Raw genomic sequence first — 21418 nt, forward strand, 5'->3', positions numbered from 1 at the left:
CCCCCTGTCCCCCGTTAATAGCCATTTGACTTGGGCAAGTTATTCTGTGCCCCGGTTTGCTCGTTTGTAAAATGAAGCTAAAATCCTACTAATCTCATAGGGATGTTGTGAGAATTAAACACGTTAATGTGTGAAAAGTGCTGAGACCAAAGCTTGGCTTGGAATCAAGGCCCTTTAGGAATTCAAAAATTTATGCTTCCTTTTAAATATGTCCCTCGTCTTAACCACAATGCTCTAAAGGTGGATTAGAAATGGATCTCTTCTACCAGAAATGAGCATGATATTCATACATTTTGCCACTGGCGAATAAATGCTTTGCCACAAACAAGATCAATTTTGGACAAATAACAAAAATACACCGGGGCTAAGGGAGGCGGCATGTCTGTCTCCGAAATGGCGCTGAGAGTCAACACTTACTCGATGTATTTGAGGGAGATTTTCTGCGTTTGCTTGGTGGTAACGGTTGCAATGTACATTTGTAACGCGGCCAGCCGCAGGGCTATGTCATATTTCAGCTCCGGCCCAAATCGCTCCTGAACCACATCGTTGCAACTCTGCGAAGAGACCAGCAGGGGGCACAGTTTGTCAAAGAATGGGCCGCAGCGCGTGGACTTAGAGAACAGGTGACATACATTTCCCCAGAGTGTTTCAACCTTCACTTCCCAGGCAGGGAGGCTAAATGTGGAAACATCTCCATCGTGCTGCTTGGAAACGAGTCAGTATTTAATTGCACGCACAAACACAGAGACCACACAAAACATTTAGCATTCATCGACGAGCTGCTATTTAAATATTTAGCTTTTTGTAAAAACAATTAGGAATTTAGGTATGAAATTTCCAAACACAGGTGCCGCAGCTGAATGCATAAAGCATCGATAGCATAATGTGGCTTCTGGAGTTAGGCTGCCTGAATTGGAATCTTAGGCTTGAAACTTGTTTCTCCACTTCACTGGGGGCACAAACTTGGGCACCTTCTTAATTGTCTGTGCCTCGGTTTTCTCTTCTGTAAATTGGGGATAATACTGCTCCCTGTCCACTGGGTTGTGGTGATGATTAAATGAGTGAACCATGAAAAGTCCTTAGAATCCCAGCACTTTAGGAGGCTGAGGCGGGTGGATTACGTGAGCCCTGGAGTTCAAGACCAGCCTGGGCAACGTGGCGAAATTCTGTCTCTACAAAAAGTACAAAAATTAGCTGGGCATGGTGATGTGTGTCTGTAGTCTCAGCTACTTGGGAGGCTGAAGCAGGAGGATCGCTTGAGTCCAAGAGTTTGCGGCTGCAGTGAGCCTTGATCACACCACTGCATTCCAGCCTTGGTGAAAGAGCAAGACCTTGTCAAAAAAAAAAAAAAAAAAAAAAAAAAAAAATCCCAAACAAAACCTCTAAAGCTCTTAGAACTGTACTTGGTAGGGTGTAAGCCCTCTTACATGTTTACTACTGTCACCACCAACATCATTCTCCTCCTCATCAGCCACAGCAGCCGCAGGGAGGCAGAATTAGCAAGGCGATTGAGCACAGTGACTTGGGACTGATACCCACCTGCTCTGGCATTCTGGCTTTCCCAATGGCTACCTGTGTAGGTAGTTTTAGACCATTCACTTTAACTCTTGCAGCCTCAATTTACTCATCTGTGCAAAGGGGATTCATATTAACTATCTCACTGGAGTGGCTGGAGGATTAGATGAGATACACATCAAGTGCCTTATCACAGCACATTGGTACACTGGATAAGGGGAGCTATTGAACTCCTCCGTTCACTTCAGGGGCAACTGCCCTGCTTTTCCAAGTGCCTGGCTTTCTGGGAGTCATTCCTCCTGTTTCAGTCTTAGTTTGTTCATCTGTAGAATAAGACCACCTATCTCACAGTGTTTGTTGTGGGGATCAAGCTGAAGAGTGGCTGAGAGTGTGTCATCAAGTGTAAAGTGCCACTTGGGAACAGAGGTTGGCTTTGGAGTAGTATCCTCACTTACTGCTTAGACACAAGGCGGTGAGCTAAGTGCTGCTGGGAAGTGCTGCATTGCTTAGGCGTATTCTATACATGTGTTCCCTTACTTTTGTTATGGGAAACTGGGTTCCTGGGCTAGAAAATATGGTATTTAGCTCCTTTCTTATTTCCTTCTTTCTTTATTCTTTGGCTTGCCTCAAGAAGATTTTGTTGGAGCTCAAAAAACAATACCCCAAAATGAAGGCCTCAGAAACAAAAGTTTTTCTTTGACCTTCTCCTGCCCTCCTGTTTTTTATTTCTATTCTCCCTAGAGGCTAGCCATAGAAACTAGAATCCCTCTTCTCCAAGGTGGGTCATAGAAACTAGAACTCCCTTTCCCCAAAGCCAGCCATAAAACCTAAAAATATGACTCTAATTTTCCCTCTGCCTTATCTGTATAAAAACTGGCCGTAAAGAAATTATCTGACCAACATGGTTTGATTGTAGGTCATGACTCCCATTCCAGAAAGGGTCCTGCCCACCCAGAAGGAAGGAACGCTGCTCAGAGGCCAAGAAGAATCTAGGCCTTGCTAGGTTTCTTCATTCAGTCCATTAGCATTAGGTCAGGCCCTTTTTGTCCAATCCTATTTCTACACAGCTGTCCATACTTTGTGAAACATTGGCATAAAAATGGAACAATTTCCCTTGTATCTTTGGGACTTCATTCTGAAGGCTCCCTTTTCTCTAATTCATTTGTCTTTTTCAACTTGATTTTTTAGTGAAACTTCAGGGGGCCCTTGGCCTCAAATGAAAAATGATATCAAGATTTACTTGCCTCCTTTTCAAGAGAAGCACGTTTATAACTGCTTCCTATATTGATTTTACTAAAATAGGAACATGTACCCCCAGATGGCTTCTGCATACAATATTTACACTGTGCACACTCACCCATGCTGCACTGGTGCTATGCCGTGCGTGCATGCTCTGTATCCACATGGGTGCATGTCTCTCAACCCATCACTTCACTGCTAAGAGTGAAGTCACATTCTCTTCCCTGTTCATCCCTAATATGACCTTCCACCTTTGCTTCTCCTTAAAATCTTAAACCTATTTGGATTGCACAGCACCCCTTGTCAGAAGTGGGTCTGTCCAGACACAGGAGATAGGGTGGTCTGATTTAAGACAGCCTCTGAGAGCAATTACAGGCTGCCATTTTGTTTTGCTAGTCTTGGGTTTACCAGGTATTTCCAAGTGCTCAGGGGTGTCCACATGGGCTCCAAGGGGTTGAGAGTGCAGATAGGGTCATTTTATAGAGTCCCATAAAGGATGGGGTGAGAAAACCATTGGCACAGTGAGGAATCAATTTTTTGGGAAATCATTTTCTTCAATGACTGCTACACCATGATGGATTGAAAGAGGATTTGGGCATATAATTTAGAGACAAAAGCCCCAGGTTTGATTCTAGGTTCTGTCAGCTTCTAATAAAATGACCTTGAACATGGCATTTCATCTCTCTTGAGCCTCAGTTTCCTTATTGGAAAAGTGGGTTAAATCTCAAAAACAACTAACTTGAGAGTTAGCAATGAACTCGCAAGGTTGCCATGATACCTGTAAATATGTTTCATGAAATGGAAGATACTTGATAAAGATGAGCCATCACTATTACTTCTCCTAAGAGTCATAGCTGGGACCCTATTTCTCATCACTGCTTTACCCTGTATTTAACTAGACTTCTAGATGAATTTTTTGACAAGGTGATTTGATTAGTCACTTAATTATATTATATAATTAGTTCAGACTGATCCTGGAGAATGAGTGTGAAATTTGGAATATATATATGTATATATTTGGTACTAATCTTGCTTTTATTACTCTCAACTATATTACTTAAAATACAGTTATATAAGCAAATGGGTAGTATCTGTTTTGCTAAATAGAGGTCCCAAAAGGCTCCACTTGAGGCTTCCAAAATGTTCATTTATAACTAACATGTTAGATCTTAAAAAGGAAACCAATAATACTATAGTATTTGAAAACATTTTGGAGCCTCTTAGGTCTTACTCATTTGCTAATTGACGTAACAGTCTTTTTCTTAACAGATAGTGGACAGGTAAATGTCAGTATAGCCCATTGTAATGATAAATTTGAACAATCTGTACTATTAGCATTTATTGTTAATATATACGCTAAAATCTGTAAAATATGTCATGGACCGTTAAGAACTAGGAGATTAATAGATACTAGTATTGCAACTTCTGTTTTCATCGTCATGATTCATCTAGTCAATGGCTGCTGTCCTCATTAGGAGCCCACTAAGTTACATTGATTTTATCTTTGTAAAGTGATACATGTTGCTCCTGCTTACTCTTTTGTTCTCTAGGCTTGTTTTATTGCATCTTTTTAGTATCTTGAAATCAACATGGGCACCCAGACACCATTTGCAGATCTGTTGACTTATATTAGATGTTATTTTAGACTTTCGTTAGCATGCATTCTGTGATACAAGGCATTTCAAAGAAGAGGGTCTGAGGCAAAGACATTCTCATTTCCTGTTTCAGTGGAGGATATATGACAGTTGCTTTATTTTGGTCTTTATTGCCTACGATACCTGTTTTTCCATTTCTCCCCCTCTGGCTATACCTTGAAGAGGTGGCTAATTCACTGCCTATTCTACACCCAAGGCAAGAAAGCAGAAACATCCTCAGTCTTTTTCTTTTAGTTCCTGGGCAAGATTTCCAGACACATTTTCCTGTTCTGAGGACAGTCTCACATGTATAAAAAACGTGTCTGTTGAATAAGAAAGATCTCCGTAAACTGCATTAGATCTGTGCAAACACACCTTAAACAGAACTGGGTTTAGCTGTACTCCTTGTCTACTTAAGAGGTCTCCTCTCCCCAAGACAAATGCAACCATATTGTTTTTTTATAAATGCAATGGACTTGTGATGTTTAAATGGAAGCAGAGTAAAATAGTTTTAAAGCACCCTTTTGTGAATGGGGTGAGTATGTAATTATAGAGAACAACCACTGAATGCATTCACTGTCTACAGCGACTACTGACCAGCACCTGTAACTATTTATTTGCAACTAACAATGTAGCACATGATCTGAGCTGCATTGGCAAAGCCCTGGGTTGGTTCTCAGCAGGGACATGGGGAAGACACAGTAACAGATCAGCTGAGAACCAGGCTCTGTTTCATGCTGTCATGCCTGCTGGGGACAAGGAGATATTGTTGACAAGTGAGGGGTCCAGGTGATCAAAGCTTAACATTAAAAAAACCCAAAACATGGCAGTTTTGTTGTTCGGGGTGGTAAACATTTTAAAGCACACTACACATTTCTTTACTTGGTCAACAGGTTTCACTGAACAGGACTTGACTTTTCCCAATGATGTAGGATTATCTTCATGAACATTAATCGTCCCACTGAGCTGTAAATACCACAGTCTTCCAAAGGCCACTGAGGTGGGGAAGGTTTGACTGGCCTCACCCTGAGTGCCGCATCTGCTAGAACATTCTTGTATGTTCTGTGTCTTTCCTGTCTGACTTAACCTGTGATCTTCAGGGCTTATTGCCATTTTAATTTATGTCACCATTCTTAACCTCTGGTACCTACCTTGTCTAGTCTCTCTTCCATCTTCCACCCACATTTTTTTCTACCCATATTTTGAAGATTACAAATGTTTTGAAATATACAAGAAAGTACTGAAAATAGTAAAGCAAACATCAGTGTTATTAACTACCTAGAGTTAACAAATGTTTCTTTTTATTGTATTTTTCTTACTTTTTTGCTTTATATATTTTATATATGGCTCCAGCAGTCTTTGCCTTATACAGATATTCTCAAAGACAGAATGTCTTCTTCTTCTTCTTCTTTTTTTTGCTTCACTTTTGTTTTGTCTCTTTCTGGCAGTGAGGAGGGGGAGGTTATGTTTAGGTTTGCAACCTCTTCGAGTAGTTAGTTCTATTGCTAGATGTCTAAGCTGTCTAAGGATTAGGCAAGTTGGTTTCATGTGATTATATTGGAAATTTAATATAAGTGAGAGTAATAGGAAGCAGTTATAGTAAAATATAGGAACACCTCATAAATATCAACTTGGATACATTCCCTTTGGGACAAACTACACCAGATACTCATTCCTGGAAACTTTCATTTTTGGGGAATTATAGCCCAGAATCAGATATTAGTCTGGAAAAGACTGTTCTCTTCAAGTTTTACCACCTTGAAATTAACAGTTCAATAAAATGAATATCACAATTTTCAGAATAATCTAAGCATCAAATGAATGAATAAATAAGTAATAAAGGAGAAGGGAAAACTCTCATACCAATTAATAAATGCAGAAGCAATAATGAAATTAGAAAAATCATCATTTTCAACTACAATAATAATGGATTCAGATAAGAACAATCAATTAGGGCCAAGCGTGGTGGTTCATGCCTGTAATCCCAGCACTTTGGGAGACCATGGTGGGCAGATCACCTGAGGTTGGGAGTTCGAGACCAACCTGACCAACATGGAGAAACCCTGTATCTACTAAAAATACAAAATTAGCCTGGTGTAGTGACGCATGCTTGTAATCCCAGCTACTCGGGAGGCTAAGGCAGTAGAATCTCTTGAATCCAGAAGACAGAGGTTGCGGTGAGCCAAGATCGTGCCATTGCACTCCAGCCTGGGCAACAAGAGCAAAACTCTGTCTCAAAAAAAAAAAAAAAAAAAAAAAAAAAAAAAAAAAAAAAAAAAAAAAAATCATCAATTAGTACTAAAACTAGTGGGTGAGACTTTGATGAAGAAGATAATAAGAGTTACAGGCCAGGCACAGTGGCTCACGCCTGTAATCCCAGCACTTTGGGAGGCCAAGGTGAGCAGATCATGAAGTCAGGAGTTTGAGACCAGCCTGGCCAACATGGCGAAACCCCGTCTCTACTAAAAATACAAAAATTAGCTGGGCGTGGTGGCAGGCGCCTATAATCCCAACTACGTGGGAGGCTGAGGCAGGAGAATCACTTGAACCTGGGAGGCAGAGGTTGCAGTGAGCCAAGATTGTGCCATTGCACTCCAGCCTGGGTGACAAGAGCAAGATTCCATCTCAAAATGAATAAATAAATAAATAAATAAAAAGAGCTACAAAGTGACTCTCCACAAATTACTTTTTAATTACAAAAGGAATAGTAGTAGCTTTTGGGTGAATTCAGAGAATATCACCTTAACCAAGAGTCGAAGTTCATTTTGCCATTAAAGAGATAAACTGACATCATGTGCCTCTTGATGTGTTACACTGAGGACGCAGTCAATCGTGTTGTTCTTCCCAAAATGTATGACATCAATCTAATCATAAGAAAATATCAGAGAAACCCAAATTGAGAGATTTCTATAAAATAGCTGACTAGTACTCCTCAAAACTACCAAGCTCGTGCAAGGCAAAAAAGGGCTGAGGAATGTTCCAGATTTAAGGAGACTAAAGAGACATGACAACTAAATGCAAAATGGGATCCTGCAGTGCATCTTGTTCTAGAAAAAAATGTATATGTAAAAGACATTTTGAGGATAATAGGCGTAATATGGATATAAACTGTAGGTGAGATAATGGAAATGTATCAATGTTTACTTTCCTGATTTTGTTACTTGTATAATAATTGTATAACGAAATGTCTTTGTTATTAGAAAACACACACTGAAGCATTTGGGAGCAAACCAGAATTATTTTGGTAATTGACCTTCATATGGTTTAGAAAAAAATTATATACATTTGTATGTGTATTTGTGTGGGGAGAGAGAACACGTGCACATACTAAAGAGAAAGTAAATGTGGTAAAATGTTAACAACTGGTGAATCTGGGTGAAGGGTATAGATGACTACTCTTGCAACTTTTTTGGAAGTGTGAAATTATTTCAAAATCAAACGTAAAAATCAAAAGAGCATCATACAATTATTGTACGATTCACTGAGCTTGAGGTGGGGGACAAAAAAGAAACATTTCAAGTTAAAGAATTCTGGGCAAAGTCCCAAAGTTAGTTTATGTCACAACATTGATATAAAACATGCCAAAATTTTAACATACCTGAACATAGAGATACTCGAAAGCAACTGGATCTCTCCTTAAAAGGTCAATTGGATCTTTTGGGACGAAGCTAATTCGGAAAAGACATCTCATCTTATGGGAGCTGGGCCTCTGTGTCACCTGGAAGAGTAGAAAAATCACACAAGAACCCTTCAGTGCTGAGAAATGGCTGAGGGACACTGAAGCAGTCAACTTTTTTTTTGGACACTAAGGAAAGAATCAGCGGATATTCTTTTATTATTTATAGATACTCATTCTCTGAAAACTACACATAACCTTGCCACTTAGGTTGGGTTCCCCAGAAGCAGACCCTGAGATGAGGGGTTGTGTGCAAGGGACTTATTAAGAAAGTGCTCCCAGGAGAGGCTAGTAAGGGAGTGGGGGAAGCAGGTCAGGAAAGAAGAGGAAGCCAAGCAAGGGTGCCTCCTCAGGGAACCCCAGCAGAGAGTAGCTATAGCCTGATCCTGCAGGAGACTCTGGAGTGGTAGCTATACCACAGAGCTGCTGAGACCTCAGCCAAAGGAGCATTGATGAGTCATTCATTTAGAGCTGTCCCAGGGGATGTGAGTTTCCAGGTTTGGACATGATGGTCTCCGGTAGTCTGAGGGCAGTCCTTGAAAGAAGATCTGCAGATGCTGGCTGTTAGTGATAGCACCCCAAATCTATGTTGGGGAGTACAAAAAGGGGATCCAAAGGGACAGCAGAGAGATTGTCCAGTATGGTTTATTATTGCATAACATTGCTGTGTTTTGTTTTTCCAAATTAGACTCCAGACTGACTCTTGCAATGAAAACATGATAGTGTCAACCTTAGATGACATCACATTGGAGAGTAGGAAGACAGAGGTTTTGGCCCATGCAGTACATCAGATTCTACAAGTTTCCAAACTACTCCAAACTTCTGATATCATGATGATATTGTTCCACTTGCTCAACGGAGCTTAAAATATACCACAGGTTCTTCAGGGTTAAGGACCATGGCTCGTTTCAGTTTGTTTTCCTTTCATACAGTGTATGTGTCACATACTAGAAGTTCATTTCTTAATTCCTTTTGCAACAAAAGGAAATCAATTAATAAATAATAATAGGTGTTTAATAAACACTTGAATGAATGAAAGACATTGGACTCTAAGAAAGAAGGCAAGAGCTCATCGATTTCCCTTCAAGGAGTCAACAAAACAAAATGAAAACCATGCAGCATGAACCAACACAGTCGTGTGTAATACTCTTCTGCAGGGGACAAATCTGGCAATATAAAAATGTTGGTGAGCTGCAATTGAAAATTTTTAAATAAAATAGCTTTATTGAGTCCCGTGGTGTGTGTATGCATGCATGTGTATGTATTTACAGTTCACTAACTTTGTTGAACAGAAGAATTCCAAAGGAAAAAGACACCCTACTTGTATAGATGTGGGCATCCTGAGTAGTCACACCAGCTTTCTGGCTTTGCGCAGGCCTGCAAAGCTGAGTGGATTCATGAGACTTGAGGACTATCGGCTACTCATCACTGGCTGATGGTAAAGCAAACAAGGAATAAAGAAATTCGGGACCCTAAGAGGCCACTAGTGCTGATCAGCCTTGCTGTAGTGTTTCACAGTGACTTCATGGGCTATTTTGCCAGAAGGTTTGTTCTGGTGTGTTAGAAAGTCAGGAATCACCATATCTCTGACTTCTTTAATTACTGGTTCAACTTTTTTTTCTTGAATTTTCCATAAGTCATCTTATCTTGAGTTTACTTTTAGTATCAAAAGGTTACACTAGTTTTGGGAAATGAATTAATATAATGCAAAAAGGTTGCTTCAAGTCATTAGAAATGGCAGTTCGTAACACTTTCTAAAATAAACAAACAAACAATTTCTTGGAAACTTTAAGTAGTATATAAATAATATTTTCTAGCAGAAGTTTAGTATCAAACCACCAGAGATTCAGGCAGAGTTGCTTAAAAATTCCATTGGGAGGTTTTCATAGAAACTAAATGTTTTAAAATGATTTTGTTATTGGAAAAAATATAATTTCTTACTCTCCACTTTTATGCCTATAAATATTTTAGCAATCAATTTTTCCATATGCATTGATTTCAAAGGCATATAGCTGGTTTGTTTCAGGATATTTAAATCCGTTTTCCTTTCTAGAGATAGTACTTGATTTTTAGCACTTCACTTTTAGTTCTGATTCTATAATGAAAAATAAAGAAAGAATGATTATTAGGAGTTTGTTTCCTTCCAACATTTTAAAAGAAATGTAGTATTTGGAGCAAGAAGTTTTGTTTACCTAGCATCAGAAGAGACTTTTAGAGAATCTTTGTCCAACTAAATCAGCATGAAGCTTTCCTATAAAGGCTACGTAGTAGATAAAAGTTTAGAGAGAAAATATAACCAGAAAGATCAGAACGTTGTGGGGAGTTTCATTAGACTCATAGTAACTAGATGTCTGCCCATATCCCCTTGGCATTTATTGCTATAAGCTGAAGGGTATTTACGGCAAACACCTGTGACCATTCGACAGCACAAGGCAAACCCGAATAACAAGAGAGCAGCCCACTATCAATAACAGACAGCATGTCGGTAGGCACATGTCCCAGTTCCCTCGCCTCTCAGTGGGATACCTCTGAGGTGTGTCCTACACTGTCTTTCAATGCTCTCCAGTAGGACTGAGCTCCAGTTACCCATAGTGGAAACTGGTTTGATAATACATTCTTTATTGGCCTCTCAATATTTCTCATCTCTCCTCCCCATTCCTCTGTGGGTATTTCCAGATATCTCTTCCCAAATAAATGACATGCATTCAAATCCCTAAGTTCTGCTTCCAGGGGAACTCAGATCCAGACACTGACCTTTCACATGACAGATTCTGTATATCAGGGGTTGTGCCCCTGTAATGAAGCATAAAATAAGTCCTTTATTTCCAAGAGTGTTTGGCACAGGTTAAATAATAACCATTAGAAGTGATTTAAAATATCTATAGGTAGATTTAGACTCGATAGAGGCCAGGTATAGGGGCTCATTCCTGTAATCCCAGCACTTTGGGAGGCTAAGGTAGAAGGATTGTTTGAGCCCAGGAGTTCAAGCCTGCAATAAGCTATGATTGCACCACTGCACTCCACCCTGGGCAGCAGAGTGAGACTCTGTCTCAAAAAAAAAAAAAAAAAAAAAAAAAAACTTGATGGAAATAATAGGCCAAGTTTAGGTAGAGAAATATAAATCAACACAGATGGCAACTTTAGAACTAATCTATTACAAAAAGTTGGACTGAATCAAGAGAATCAGGGATATTTGCAGGACCCAATGTGTGGGACACCAGCTTTTATACACAACAACCAAAAAGCACTTTAGTGTGACAACAGTTTTTGCCACTCCATCCAGCTGGCAGCATCTGATGCTTCTCCTCCTGGTGTCCTCTCCTACCCCTCTTCATAAAGTTCTGTTATCATTGATCTCTCCTATGGAAGAGGAATTTGTTGAAATCTTTTATACATTCAACAAAGACTTTGCTTGTGTCACAAGAAAAGTCAGGGTGCTGCGCTGAATTCAGCAGCCAAGCAGCCTGCTTGTCTCCCCAGGGAACAGATGGGGGTGGCATCTTGGTAATCAGGAACTGGGACACATTGGTAGATCATATATTTATAGCGGGCAGGACTGGGGCAGAGATTTCAGGCTTCCAAAAATAGTCTTAAGTATGCACCCAGAATTTCAAACAATTAAATATGATTTTGGATTAATTTAAATAATCCCAGAAACCATTTCTTTTTAATGGTTTCAAGAGATTGTTGACCAAAACAGGTGAACAGGTCACTGTAATCACATAAAATATAATTTTACAGAGCTGTATTCTCAATGTGCTGCTGGTGAGACTTTGAATGACAAATCTAGTTGGGAGACTAACTGACAGTCTGCAAAAGATGGGCAGAAAGGGAAACATGACCTTGAGGTGCAAAATGCATTAAGAATGCCAGCACTTCCTTTACAGAGGATACCCAGGGATACAATTAATACATTTACAGGATTAGAGTGGGGGAGAAATCTTGGACTGGGCAACCTCTGCTCTAACCAGCAGCCTCATCACTTGAGGGTGAGATTTCACAGACCTGAGTTAGAGTCTCCTGTTCATGAAGCAAGAGCAGCTTCGTTCCGGCCCCTTCTGTCCTCTGCTCCAGCATGAGAGAGAAGTGTTCAATGCCTTTGATGGAGAGCTTCTCTTGAAGGGTTAAGATGACATCCTTACAGAGGAAACACGAACATGATGAGACCAAAATCAAGGCTGCCATCTTGTGGAGTCTACCATGACTGAAAAGTGTTACACTTGTAGGCTGCCAATCTTGAAATTTTATACCTTTGGTTGATTCTGAAATTTAATGCTCCAAAAAGATACAGAAATGAAGTCTTCTTTCTCTTGCCCTTTTCCTGGCCTCCTCTATCATTCAAAATCTTTATGGAGTTCAAAACAGAGACTTAACAAGGTAAATAGCTGGAGGAGGAGCTTAATATCATGTAAGCTCTTGATATAGAAAGGTTGTCAATAGATTGTGCAGTATAGCCAGTTCAATTCTCCTTTCTTCTAAATGGGGTAGCAATTAAACCAGTTCTGAAAGTGGTCTGCCTCAAGGGTTGGAAAACATGGCCTGCACGCCAAAACTAGCTCACCATCAGCTTTTGTAAATAAAGTTTTATTGGGACATGGTCATACCCATTTGTTTATCTAAAATCTATAGCTGCTCTTGTGTGCTGCATCAGCAGAGTTGAGTAGTTGCAACAGAGACTGTGAAGACTGAAATATCTGCTTGCTGACCCTGGCTTACCCTTCTGAAAGAGCAGTGTAGTCGTTGTAAGGAATGCAGGCTAAGAAAACAGTTAGGCTTCTAATCCCAGCTCTACTACTTATTAGCTGTGCAGCTTTGGGGAAGTTATTTAGTCGCTAAGTATCTTAGTTTCCCTGTGTGTAAACTGAGGATAATAATAATGCTTATCTCAGAACGGATATAAGGATTAAATGAGTTCACACATACAAAGCATTTATTATAACATTGTTTGGCACAGAGTGAGGGCACCATAGTAATATACATATATTTATTTTACATCTCTGGGGAAGGTGGAATGAGCAAGCTTTGTCAGCAATCTTTTATAGGATTAAGCATTTATGATCAGAAAGGTCTTCCACATACAAACACACACATTTACTACAATGTAAAACTAATCTCTTCAACCTATACTTTTTTCATGTACTTGAAAACTGGTAAATGATCCCTCAAAGATAATTTATACTCAGATGCTCAAAATTCTATAGGGAAGTTTTGCCCCACTGCAACATTTGGAAATTTCTGGAGACATTTTTGGTTGTCACAATAGGGTTGGGAATACTACTGCCGTGGAGTGTGTAGAGGCCAGAAATGCTGCTCAACATCTTGCAATGCAGAGACAGCCCCACAGTAAAGAATGATTTGGCCTAATATCTCAACAGTGCCAAGATCAAGAAACCTTAGAGTGAAAACTTAGAGTTTCTTTTACTGACTTTTCTGATGTTTTGATCCTTCTCTGTGGTCCTTTTTCAATTTCTTCAGGCCCCGTTAAATCAAAGATCCCCATATCCACCCACGCCTGAAAAAAATCATTCAAGAGAAATACCTTGACTATGTTGAATTTCAAAAAAAAAAAAAAAAAAAAAAAGATTTCCCTGCTTTATAATTTTCTCTTAAAGCCCAGGAAAGAGAAAACAAAACCAGCCTTTGTGTGACAACACATACTTTATAAAGCATTTTCCTGAACCACCAGGGAGGACACTGGAAAATCAATAGCAATAGTTTTTCCCTATTGTAATTCTGCAGCAAGAATTTTGGCAATTTTTGTCACACAATGTCATATTCCTTTCATAACTATACTATTTCTACTTTATACCTACCAGCCAGTGTCTATTGTAATAATGAGGCTGTTAGGTACAAGATAAGATAACTTGAATTTGATGTGAACTCTTTGCATTGCTTCCTGTCTTCTCATTGTCATCTGCAATCCTCAGGGAAATCAAACTTAGTCTTGTTTATGTTCCGTAATAAAGAGGCTGGAGGGAATGAACAACGGGCTTTCTTACATTTAGATTTATTTCTGTTAAGAAATGCATTCAAGTCTTTACCTAGGTCTTCAGGTGGGGTAGGGAGTCCAATGGCAGGGAGTTGACCAGTTGGCAACACAAAACAAGGCCATGGTGTCAGAGAGAGCTGTAATAATGTAGCTCTGTGGGTTATTTCAGAGGTCTGCCAACTGTGACCTGTGGGTTACATCTGGCCATGCCCATTTGTTCACATATTGACTGTGAAGTAACAGATTAACCTTGCCTTGCCTAAAGAAAAATTTGCTCTTTTGCTCCCACTCTTAGGAAGTAACCTGTAAGCCCTTGGACTGTCCTGTCTGATAGAAGTGTTTTTGTTTACTGGGTGGTCTTGGGCCATACCAGATAGTCTATGCTAACAGTTGATTTATAGTGAGAACATTGGGCCATATAATATCAGCTCTAACTCTGGAGAGACTGAATACTAAGGTCAACCATGCAGGTAGTTAGCTGTGTCTATGTGGCAAACCCCCAATAAAACTCTGGATGCCAAGGCTTGGGTGAACGTCTGTGGTTGGCAGTACTTCATGCATACTGTCACGTATCATTTCTGGGAGAATTAAGCATTATCTCTATGAATCCACTGGAAGAGGACCTCTGGAGCCTTTCCACTCTCTCTCTCCTGTGCCCTGACTATGAGCCTTTCCCATTGCTAATTGTGTTCTGTATTCTTTTGCTATAATATACTGTAATTGTGAGTATAACAAATTACTGAGTTCTGTGAGTCCTTTGAGTGAATTATCAAAACTGAGCATTGTCTTAAGGACTAACCAAACCCACCTGTTCATGGCTGCTTTTCTGATACAATGACAGAGTTCAGTAGTTGAAACAGAGATCAAATGGCCCACGAAGCCTAACATATTTACTATCTAGCCCTTTCCAGAAAAAGTTTGCCTACTCTTGGGTTAGTTGATCAATAATTACATTAATATCTCACCACAAATTGATAATGAATGAGGAAAAAGGGAAGAAGTCCTTTCCAGACATCACCATTTAAAATTAGAAGTCTTGTGTGAAGGAAGTTAATATTTCATCTGGAATGATTTAAGTATGATTTAATGCTCCAACATCAATCTAATATTTTCCACTGCATGACCTGTTAAGCCACTATATACTTAGAGCAATTCAAAACAAGCTGCTTGCTGGTATAATGACAATAAGAATACACAGTGAGTGGGTCTTTGCAGAAATGCTTCTACGTGTGAGGTCTATGCTGATTAATTAAAAAAACCAACAAGAATTAGAGGTCGGATATTGATAGACATTTTTTAACAGAGAGTTGATATTCTCTTGATAGATTATTGTACAGATCATCACAAGGTACTCTTTTACCTTCATAAAATCTTTTTTACTGTGCCATGTGAAGAAAGCCTATTTTAGGCTGATGAAGCATTAGGGAGCAATCAATTTCTGAATATACTTTTGTCCAATAAAAGGAAGAGGCGCTGTACTTTTCTTTTCCAGGAAGAAAGCATGTGGGGAAAAAAACCCATATGCTTTGCTATAATACCTATTATCTAAAACTCACCTGTGGCTCTGAAAGAATAGGATTGCTTTGTGAGTCTTCCTTTCCAGCCCTTCTTCTAAGAAGCAGGCCTCATTTCTGCCTCTTTATGCATCATTACCATGAAATTGGTTACAGAAATTAAAAGTAAATGTTACTTTTACATTATTCTACCCCTTGTTTTTTGCTGGACACCAAAGTAGCAGATATTCAATTAATAGCTAACATCTTAATCTTCTGAGCAGCTGATATTGCTGAGAAATCATGCTGGCCTTGGGCAGGGTGCCAAGCCGCCTTGGTGATAGTCACACTATTTTAATTAATCTGTAGTTGCATTAAAATGACTAGCTCTAGTGTTTCTTCACTGACAGTATATTATATTGTTTTGCAACACCAAGAGAAATAAAAGAGCAGAACCTTCTTAGTTTAAGCTTTTGGTTTTGGTTTGGTTTGAAGTATTCACAGAGTACATTATATGGAGGCGATCAACAAAATTGCAGAAATAAAGGGATAGTTCTGAAAGAAGATACTGCTACGAATGGCTCACAGTGTCCTGCATGTTGTACCTGAAAGAGTACAGGGACAGAGTTTACCAGGTCATCTTACCTTAATGGAAGTACTGCAGTCAAAGCGAAATGATTTGGTCTGCCCATTTTCCAGATAGACTTTCAAAACATTTGGCATAAAAAGAAGTGAGTTGTCCTTAACAGTTTCCTGTTAAAAAAAAAAAGTGGGGGGTATAAGTTGATCAAATTATGACTCTTCTCTTTGCAGTAGCAGCACATCTATAGTTTATTCTAAGCATGGCATTAAAAAACAATCAAACTCTCTAAGGCCAACCAAGGCGTTCCTTTGGTGATATGTGAGTTAAGTTGCTCATAGCAAAATACATTTGCTCATCAGAAAGTCAATCAGATGAGTTTTTTTTTTTTTTTTTTTTTTAACTCAAGATTCTCCACTGGCACACATGATTGCAGACACGATTCTTTTGTAATTAGGCTTTGACATTTGGAACTACAAGCCCAGACCTAAGCAGGGCAGGACGTCTTGAGCAGAACAAAGACCAGCAATGATGCTGTTTGATGAGGTACTGTGGGTGCCTGGCAGTGTCATGACGGTGAGTCACCAGCATAAATAAGCTTCAAGTATAAAGTTATTTTGTGAAACTATTTTCACCCAGTTAGGAATGGTTCTTAAACTCCAAGGGAAAAGATAAGGAATGGCTTAGTGTGTTAAGAGAGTAAAACATTGTCTATAATGAACAAGATCATAACCTAGAAATAACTCAGAAAAAGATGCCAGCTTGAAACATGACAAAAAGCAAACAATAGAAATGTTATTTCTTTGCATTTTTTCTTTCATTGGAAGTAGTGAGAGATGAGAAGAAAGAGGGAGGAAGAGGGCACACTTAATGAGTTCTATAAGTCCCAGGAGTGAGCTGAGTTATTCACATGTAGTTGGTCATAAAGTCCCAGGAGTTGAGGAGAACTCAGAGTCATGAGTGCACACATCCTTTGTTTTGCAAATGAGGGAACTGAAGGCAAGATGTTCAGGGATTTGCCGGTGTCAGGGAGAATTCAGTCCCTAAGTATTTCCATAATGGGCCTCCTGCCTTTCACTTCCTATTTCTTTTCCTGAATTTCTTCCCCCTCCTTTCTGCTTCTGTGGACTTCCCGCATAGTCTTGCTCCCAAGTCACTGAATAAATCTTGATCCCAGTCCAGAAGAAATGGCACTCAGTGACTCAGAAGAGCAAGAGTAAACTGGAAATGAAGACAGTCATGAAGTCTGAGGAGCATCCACATGACTGAACATCCCTGCCATCCACAAACCTGTGGCAGGGCAGTGGAGGCTTCAGGAGATGATTATCCTCAGAGGTGTCCTCACACATCAGCTGACTTGCAGGAGTCCTGTTATATCCAGGGATGAACTGACACTGCTGTAGCAGCTTCTAGAATCATATTCTTTCTAAAGATGCGTAAACTACCTGGTTGCGCAATTACATGCTCGAAAGCTCTGGGCAGAAAAGTTTCAGATGACTTTCTGCTATATATTGATTCCTCTGTACCTTCCACCCTTCAGCTGGGACACTCTTGTTGCAAATTAATAATGTACAGTGACCATGCATCCAGAGTGATGGGACGCATTGAGGAGCACAGAACAGACCATGCTCACAGGGCAGTACAGCCACAGCCTCCAGCCTTCCCCACAAGCATCACAATAGCTGGACCCCAAGTGGGGCAGCCCTGGATCAGTAAGTTTTGATTCGAAGACACTTGGAGCATGAATGCCTTGCCCAGGATGTACAGGCCTACATCTTCAGATTCAGATCCAGAACCAACCTCAGAGAAGAGTTTGTGACCAATAATGAATATATTGTAGGCGAGATTTTATCCTCATGGATTTATTTAAACAATACCAACAGAACAGCAATGCTCTGGCATTTCAAAGGTCCAAAAAATATTAATTCCTTGGATGTTAGTTTTCTAAAAACTGAAAACACTTCAGTAAATTTTTGGGAGAAAAAGTCAAAAAGAAAACATCCTGTTGATATTTGCATTATTCATTTTGAAGATCAATTAAGTGCCTGAGTAATAATGATTTCTATCAGGATCTATTTATGGAGATGTGGGCAGTATTTCTTCAGTTCTGGTTGCCTACAGAAAATTTTTCCATCATTTTAACTTCTTTGCCTGATTAGTTGAAAGATTAGGCTTTTCTGGGGAAGTAAAAAGGAGAAACACAATACCTTTCTCAAAAATACATAAAGTACTATCATATGGAAGAATGCTTAGTTAGCAGAATGGGAAGAAATAGGTGGAAGTTTCAAGGAGGCATATTTTACTGAGTATGAATGAGGCAGTGTCACTGATCCCAAATCATATGAACTCCTTTGCAAGGCAGTGAGGTCTGTGACACTGGAAGCATTCTAGGAAACCCTGGACTACCACATATTCTGACCATGTTAGAGGAGATTCAGGCCCAACCTGATGATCTCTCAAGCCCTTTACAACCTTGAGATTTGACACCTCTGTAAAAACCAACGACCAATTTCAGATCAGTCATTCCAGTGGGACTACTGACTTTGTTTGAGTACAAAGCTTCTGCCTCATTGACTTTCCCTGAGTCACAAAGCAGACAGTAAACTCACCGACACTTGGCCGTTGATGATGACTTCCTCAGAGAAGCGTACTTTGACTGGATTGGACTTTAATCTTGCCTTTTTTGCAGCACTAATAAATGCTGATTTGGGAGACTGGAAGAAAAGAAAACATTTTATCTGATTACTGGTAACATAATGCAAACCTTGTAACAGTTGTTTTCCATCTTTATCCTCCCAGTTATACAATAATTTTGCTAAAAAATAAAATGCTTGCTACATGTCCGATTCAAGGACAAAATGCAAATTATAGATGCAGTCAAAACTCTGTCATGTCTGTAAGTTCATGTAAAGTAAGTTTGATTTAGTCACCAGATCAGAACTACCACCACCATGTTCCAGTTTTAACTGAGCACATTTCCAGGGATATTTTAAAACAATGGCTGCAAAAGCACACAAACTCTGCTTTTAATAGAGAGCTTTCAGCACAGTGTTCAAGGTGAGGTGGTAGTCAGATCTAATGTTGGGTTTATAATGAATTGATCATTAATCATCTATTTTAATGAGGTAGAGAAGAGTCATTGATAGTCGTAAAATGATTCATAATCCCATTGTTATTCACATTAAGGGCATATGGGCATGTGAGCAGACAAGTACTCTCTCTCTCTCTCTTTCTCAAGCACTCATGCTTTATGTACCTGCAACCTGAGTTTTAGCCTCTTCTTGATAACTTGTGATCTTGTGATCTTACTGGGCAGGGTAGAAACGAGACCTTTCCTTACAACTGAACTTTGACTTCATATTCTTCCTCATCTTATGGGCTCTTTGTGCCTTATGATCCTCTCCTTTCTTTTATTGGGAAGAGGGACCACGTGGCACAATTCTTCCTCAGAAATTGGAAGTACAATGGGAGAACTTGCCTACAAGGGCACTGTGATACTGGGGCATCCCTTGCTGCATGATCTTGGTAAAGTCACTTTATCTGAGAATCACTATTGTTGCATAATTTTAAAGAAGCCTAAGGGGAAGGGAACTCACACCTAGTAGATATCTACTATGTTGAAGGCATTGTTTGTTTATTTTTAAAAAGAATGACATTCTCTATGAAACCTAATACAGAGGGAAATAGTTTGAATCATACAATTGTTATTTTATAAACGAAAATGGTCAAATATTGGCAATTGCCTATGGTTCAAACTAATGTTTTCCATGCTATATAGTCTTAACACGTTGAGGCTGTTGTGTAGAGAATTCTAGTAATTGACTCTAGAAACAACACAGAGGCTTAACCCTCTATTTATTGTACTAATCTAGAGGCATGAAAGCCAACTAGGGTGACCTATACTTTGGTTTTCAAAGTAAAATGAATTTAAAAAAGGACTCTCATTCTTGTCAAATACAAGTATACTTAAGATCAATTAAATTTAAAAAGCAATACGATGAAATAGATAAATCAAATGTGGTCCATCTGTACAATGAAATATTATTCAACCATAAAAAGGAATGAAGTTCTGACACATGCTACAACATGGATGAACCTGGTAAATATTATGCTAAGTGAAAGACATCAGGCACAAAAGGCCACATATTGTACGATTCTACTTACAGGAAATGTCCAGAATAGGCTAATCTATAGGGACAGAAAGTAGATTAGTAGTTGCCACAGGCTGGGAGTGGAGGAGAATGAGGGAATGAGGAGTGATACTTAATGAATATGGGGTTTCCTTTCAGGGTGATGAAAAAATTGTGGAACTACGTAGTGGCAATGGTTGTAAAACATTTTGAATGTACTTAATGCCACTAAATTGTCCACTTTAAAATGTTTAAGATAGTACATTTTATGTTATGTGTATTTTACTGTAATAATAAAGCTGTTGAAAAAAGTATGATAAAAAGTGTGTGTGGGGTGCCTGTGTGTGCATGCGTGTGTGCCTGTGTGTGTGTGTGTGTGTGTGTGTGTATTCCTGGATGGAGTTTTTGCTTTAATACCAGGAGAATCCTGTTATTTCTGAAGTTCCCCTCCACACCTATCCCATCCTTTGCTATGAATAGTGTCTTAGAAGACTGGATAAATGGATGATTTGTCTCCCAGAGCTTGAATTCATCCATTTATGCAAGATGTTTTAAGAGAATGGCTGCCCTCTTTAAAAAACAAACAAACAAACAAACAAACAATAGCAAGAAACCAAAAGAATAGCTTTAAACATGCTCAACGTGACTTTTAAAAGTCCTGCTGCAGAGCTGAAGTGATGTGACAGGGTGTTCTCATCAGTATCTTTGTAATTATAGGCCAACTTTAGTAATGATTAATGAGCAAATCATACAGTGGTGAGTTCATTTGCTTTTGATATGTCATTTTTTAGCTGAAGGGAAAACATTATTCTCCTGTAATGATTTTAAGCAGGCAGTATTTACATTGGCACAATGAGTTGAGCACAAGTGAAGCAGCTGTAATAAAGCTACCCAGAACAGACACTACTAATTAGATGAGATGTTTTAATGCAGTCACACCCCGCTTCTCCAGCATTGTTTGGGAGCGAAATATTTCACATGTGTTCAGTGTGCCAGATACTGAGGTTTATTCCTCTGTGCATCTCAATGTTTAAATGTTATATTTTGCCATATTTTTCTAAAGTATTCTACCCAATTCCTTGATTCAATAAAAAGTATAGAGTTTTCGGATGCATATCATTTGATATAACCTTAGAGTGCCATGGTGTTCCCAGGGATCATG

The 21418-nt window shown here is 39.3% G+C and overlaps 1 protein-coding gene across 3 annotated transcripts in view; it reads right to left on the reverse strand.

Moving 5' to 3' along the window:
• Positions 1-21418, reverse strand: part of LOC104678079 (FERM and PDZ domain-containing protein 4) — a 120787-nt gene that overhangs the window by 22295 nt on the left and 77074 nt on the right. For all 3 annotated transcript variants that reach the window (XM_030934116.1, XM_030934118.1, XM_030934117.1), the window contains exons 4-8: positions 18736-18840; positions 16192-16299; positions 12070-12201; positions 7987-8106; positions 418-554 (exon numbers count right to left, since the gene is read on the reverse strand). In XM_030934116.1, the coding sequence (XP_030789976.1) occupies positions 418-554; positions 7987-8106; positions 12070-12201; positions 16192-16299; positions 18736-18840 (602 nt within the window). The remainder of the gene's footprint in view (positions 1-417; positions 555-7986; positions 8107-12069; positions 12202-16191; positions 16300-18735; positions 18841-21418) is intronic.

This window comes from Rhinopithecus roxellana, chromosome 7, assembly GCF_007565055.1.
Source record: "Rhinopithecus roxellana isolate Shanxi Qingling chromosome 7, ASM756505v1, whole genome shotgun sequence".
NCBI classification, from domain to species: domain Eukaryota; kingdom Metazoa; phylum Chordata; class Mammalia; order Primates; family Cercopithecidae; genus Rhinopithecus; species Rhinopithecus roxellana.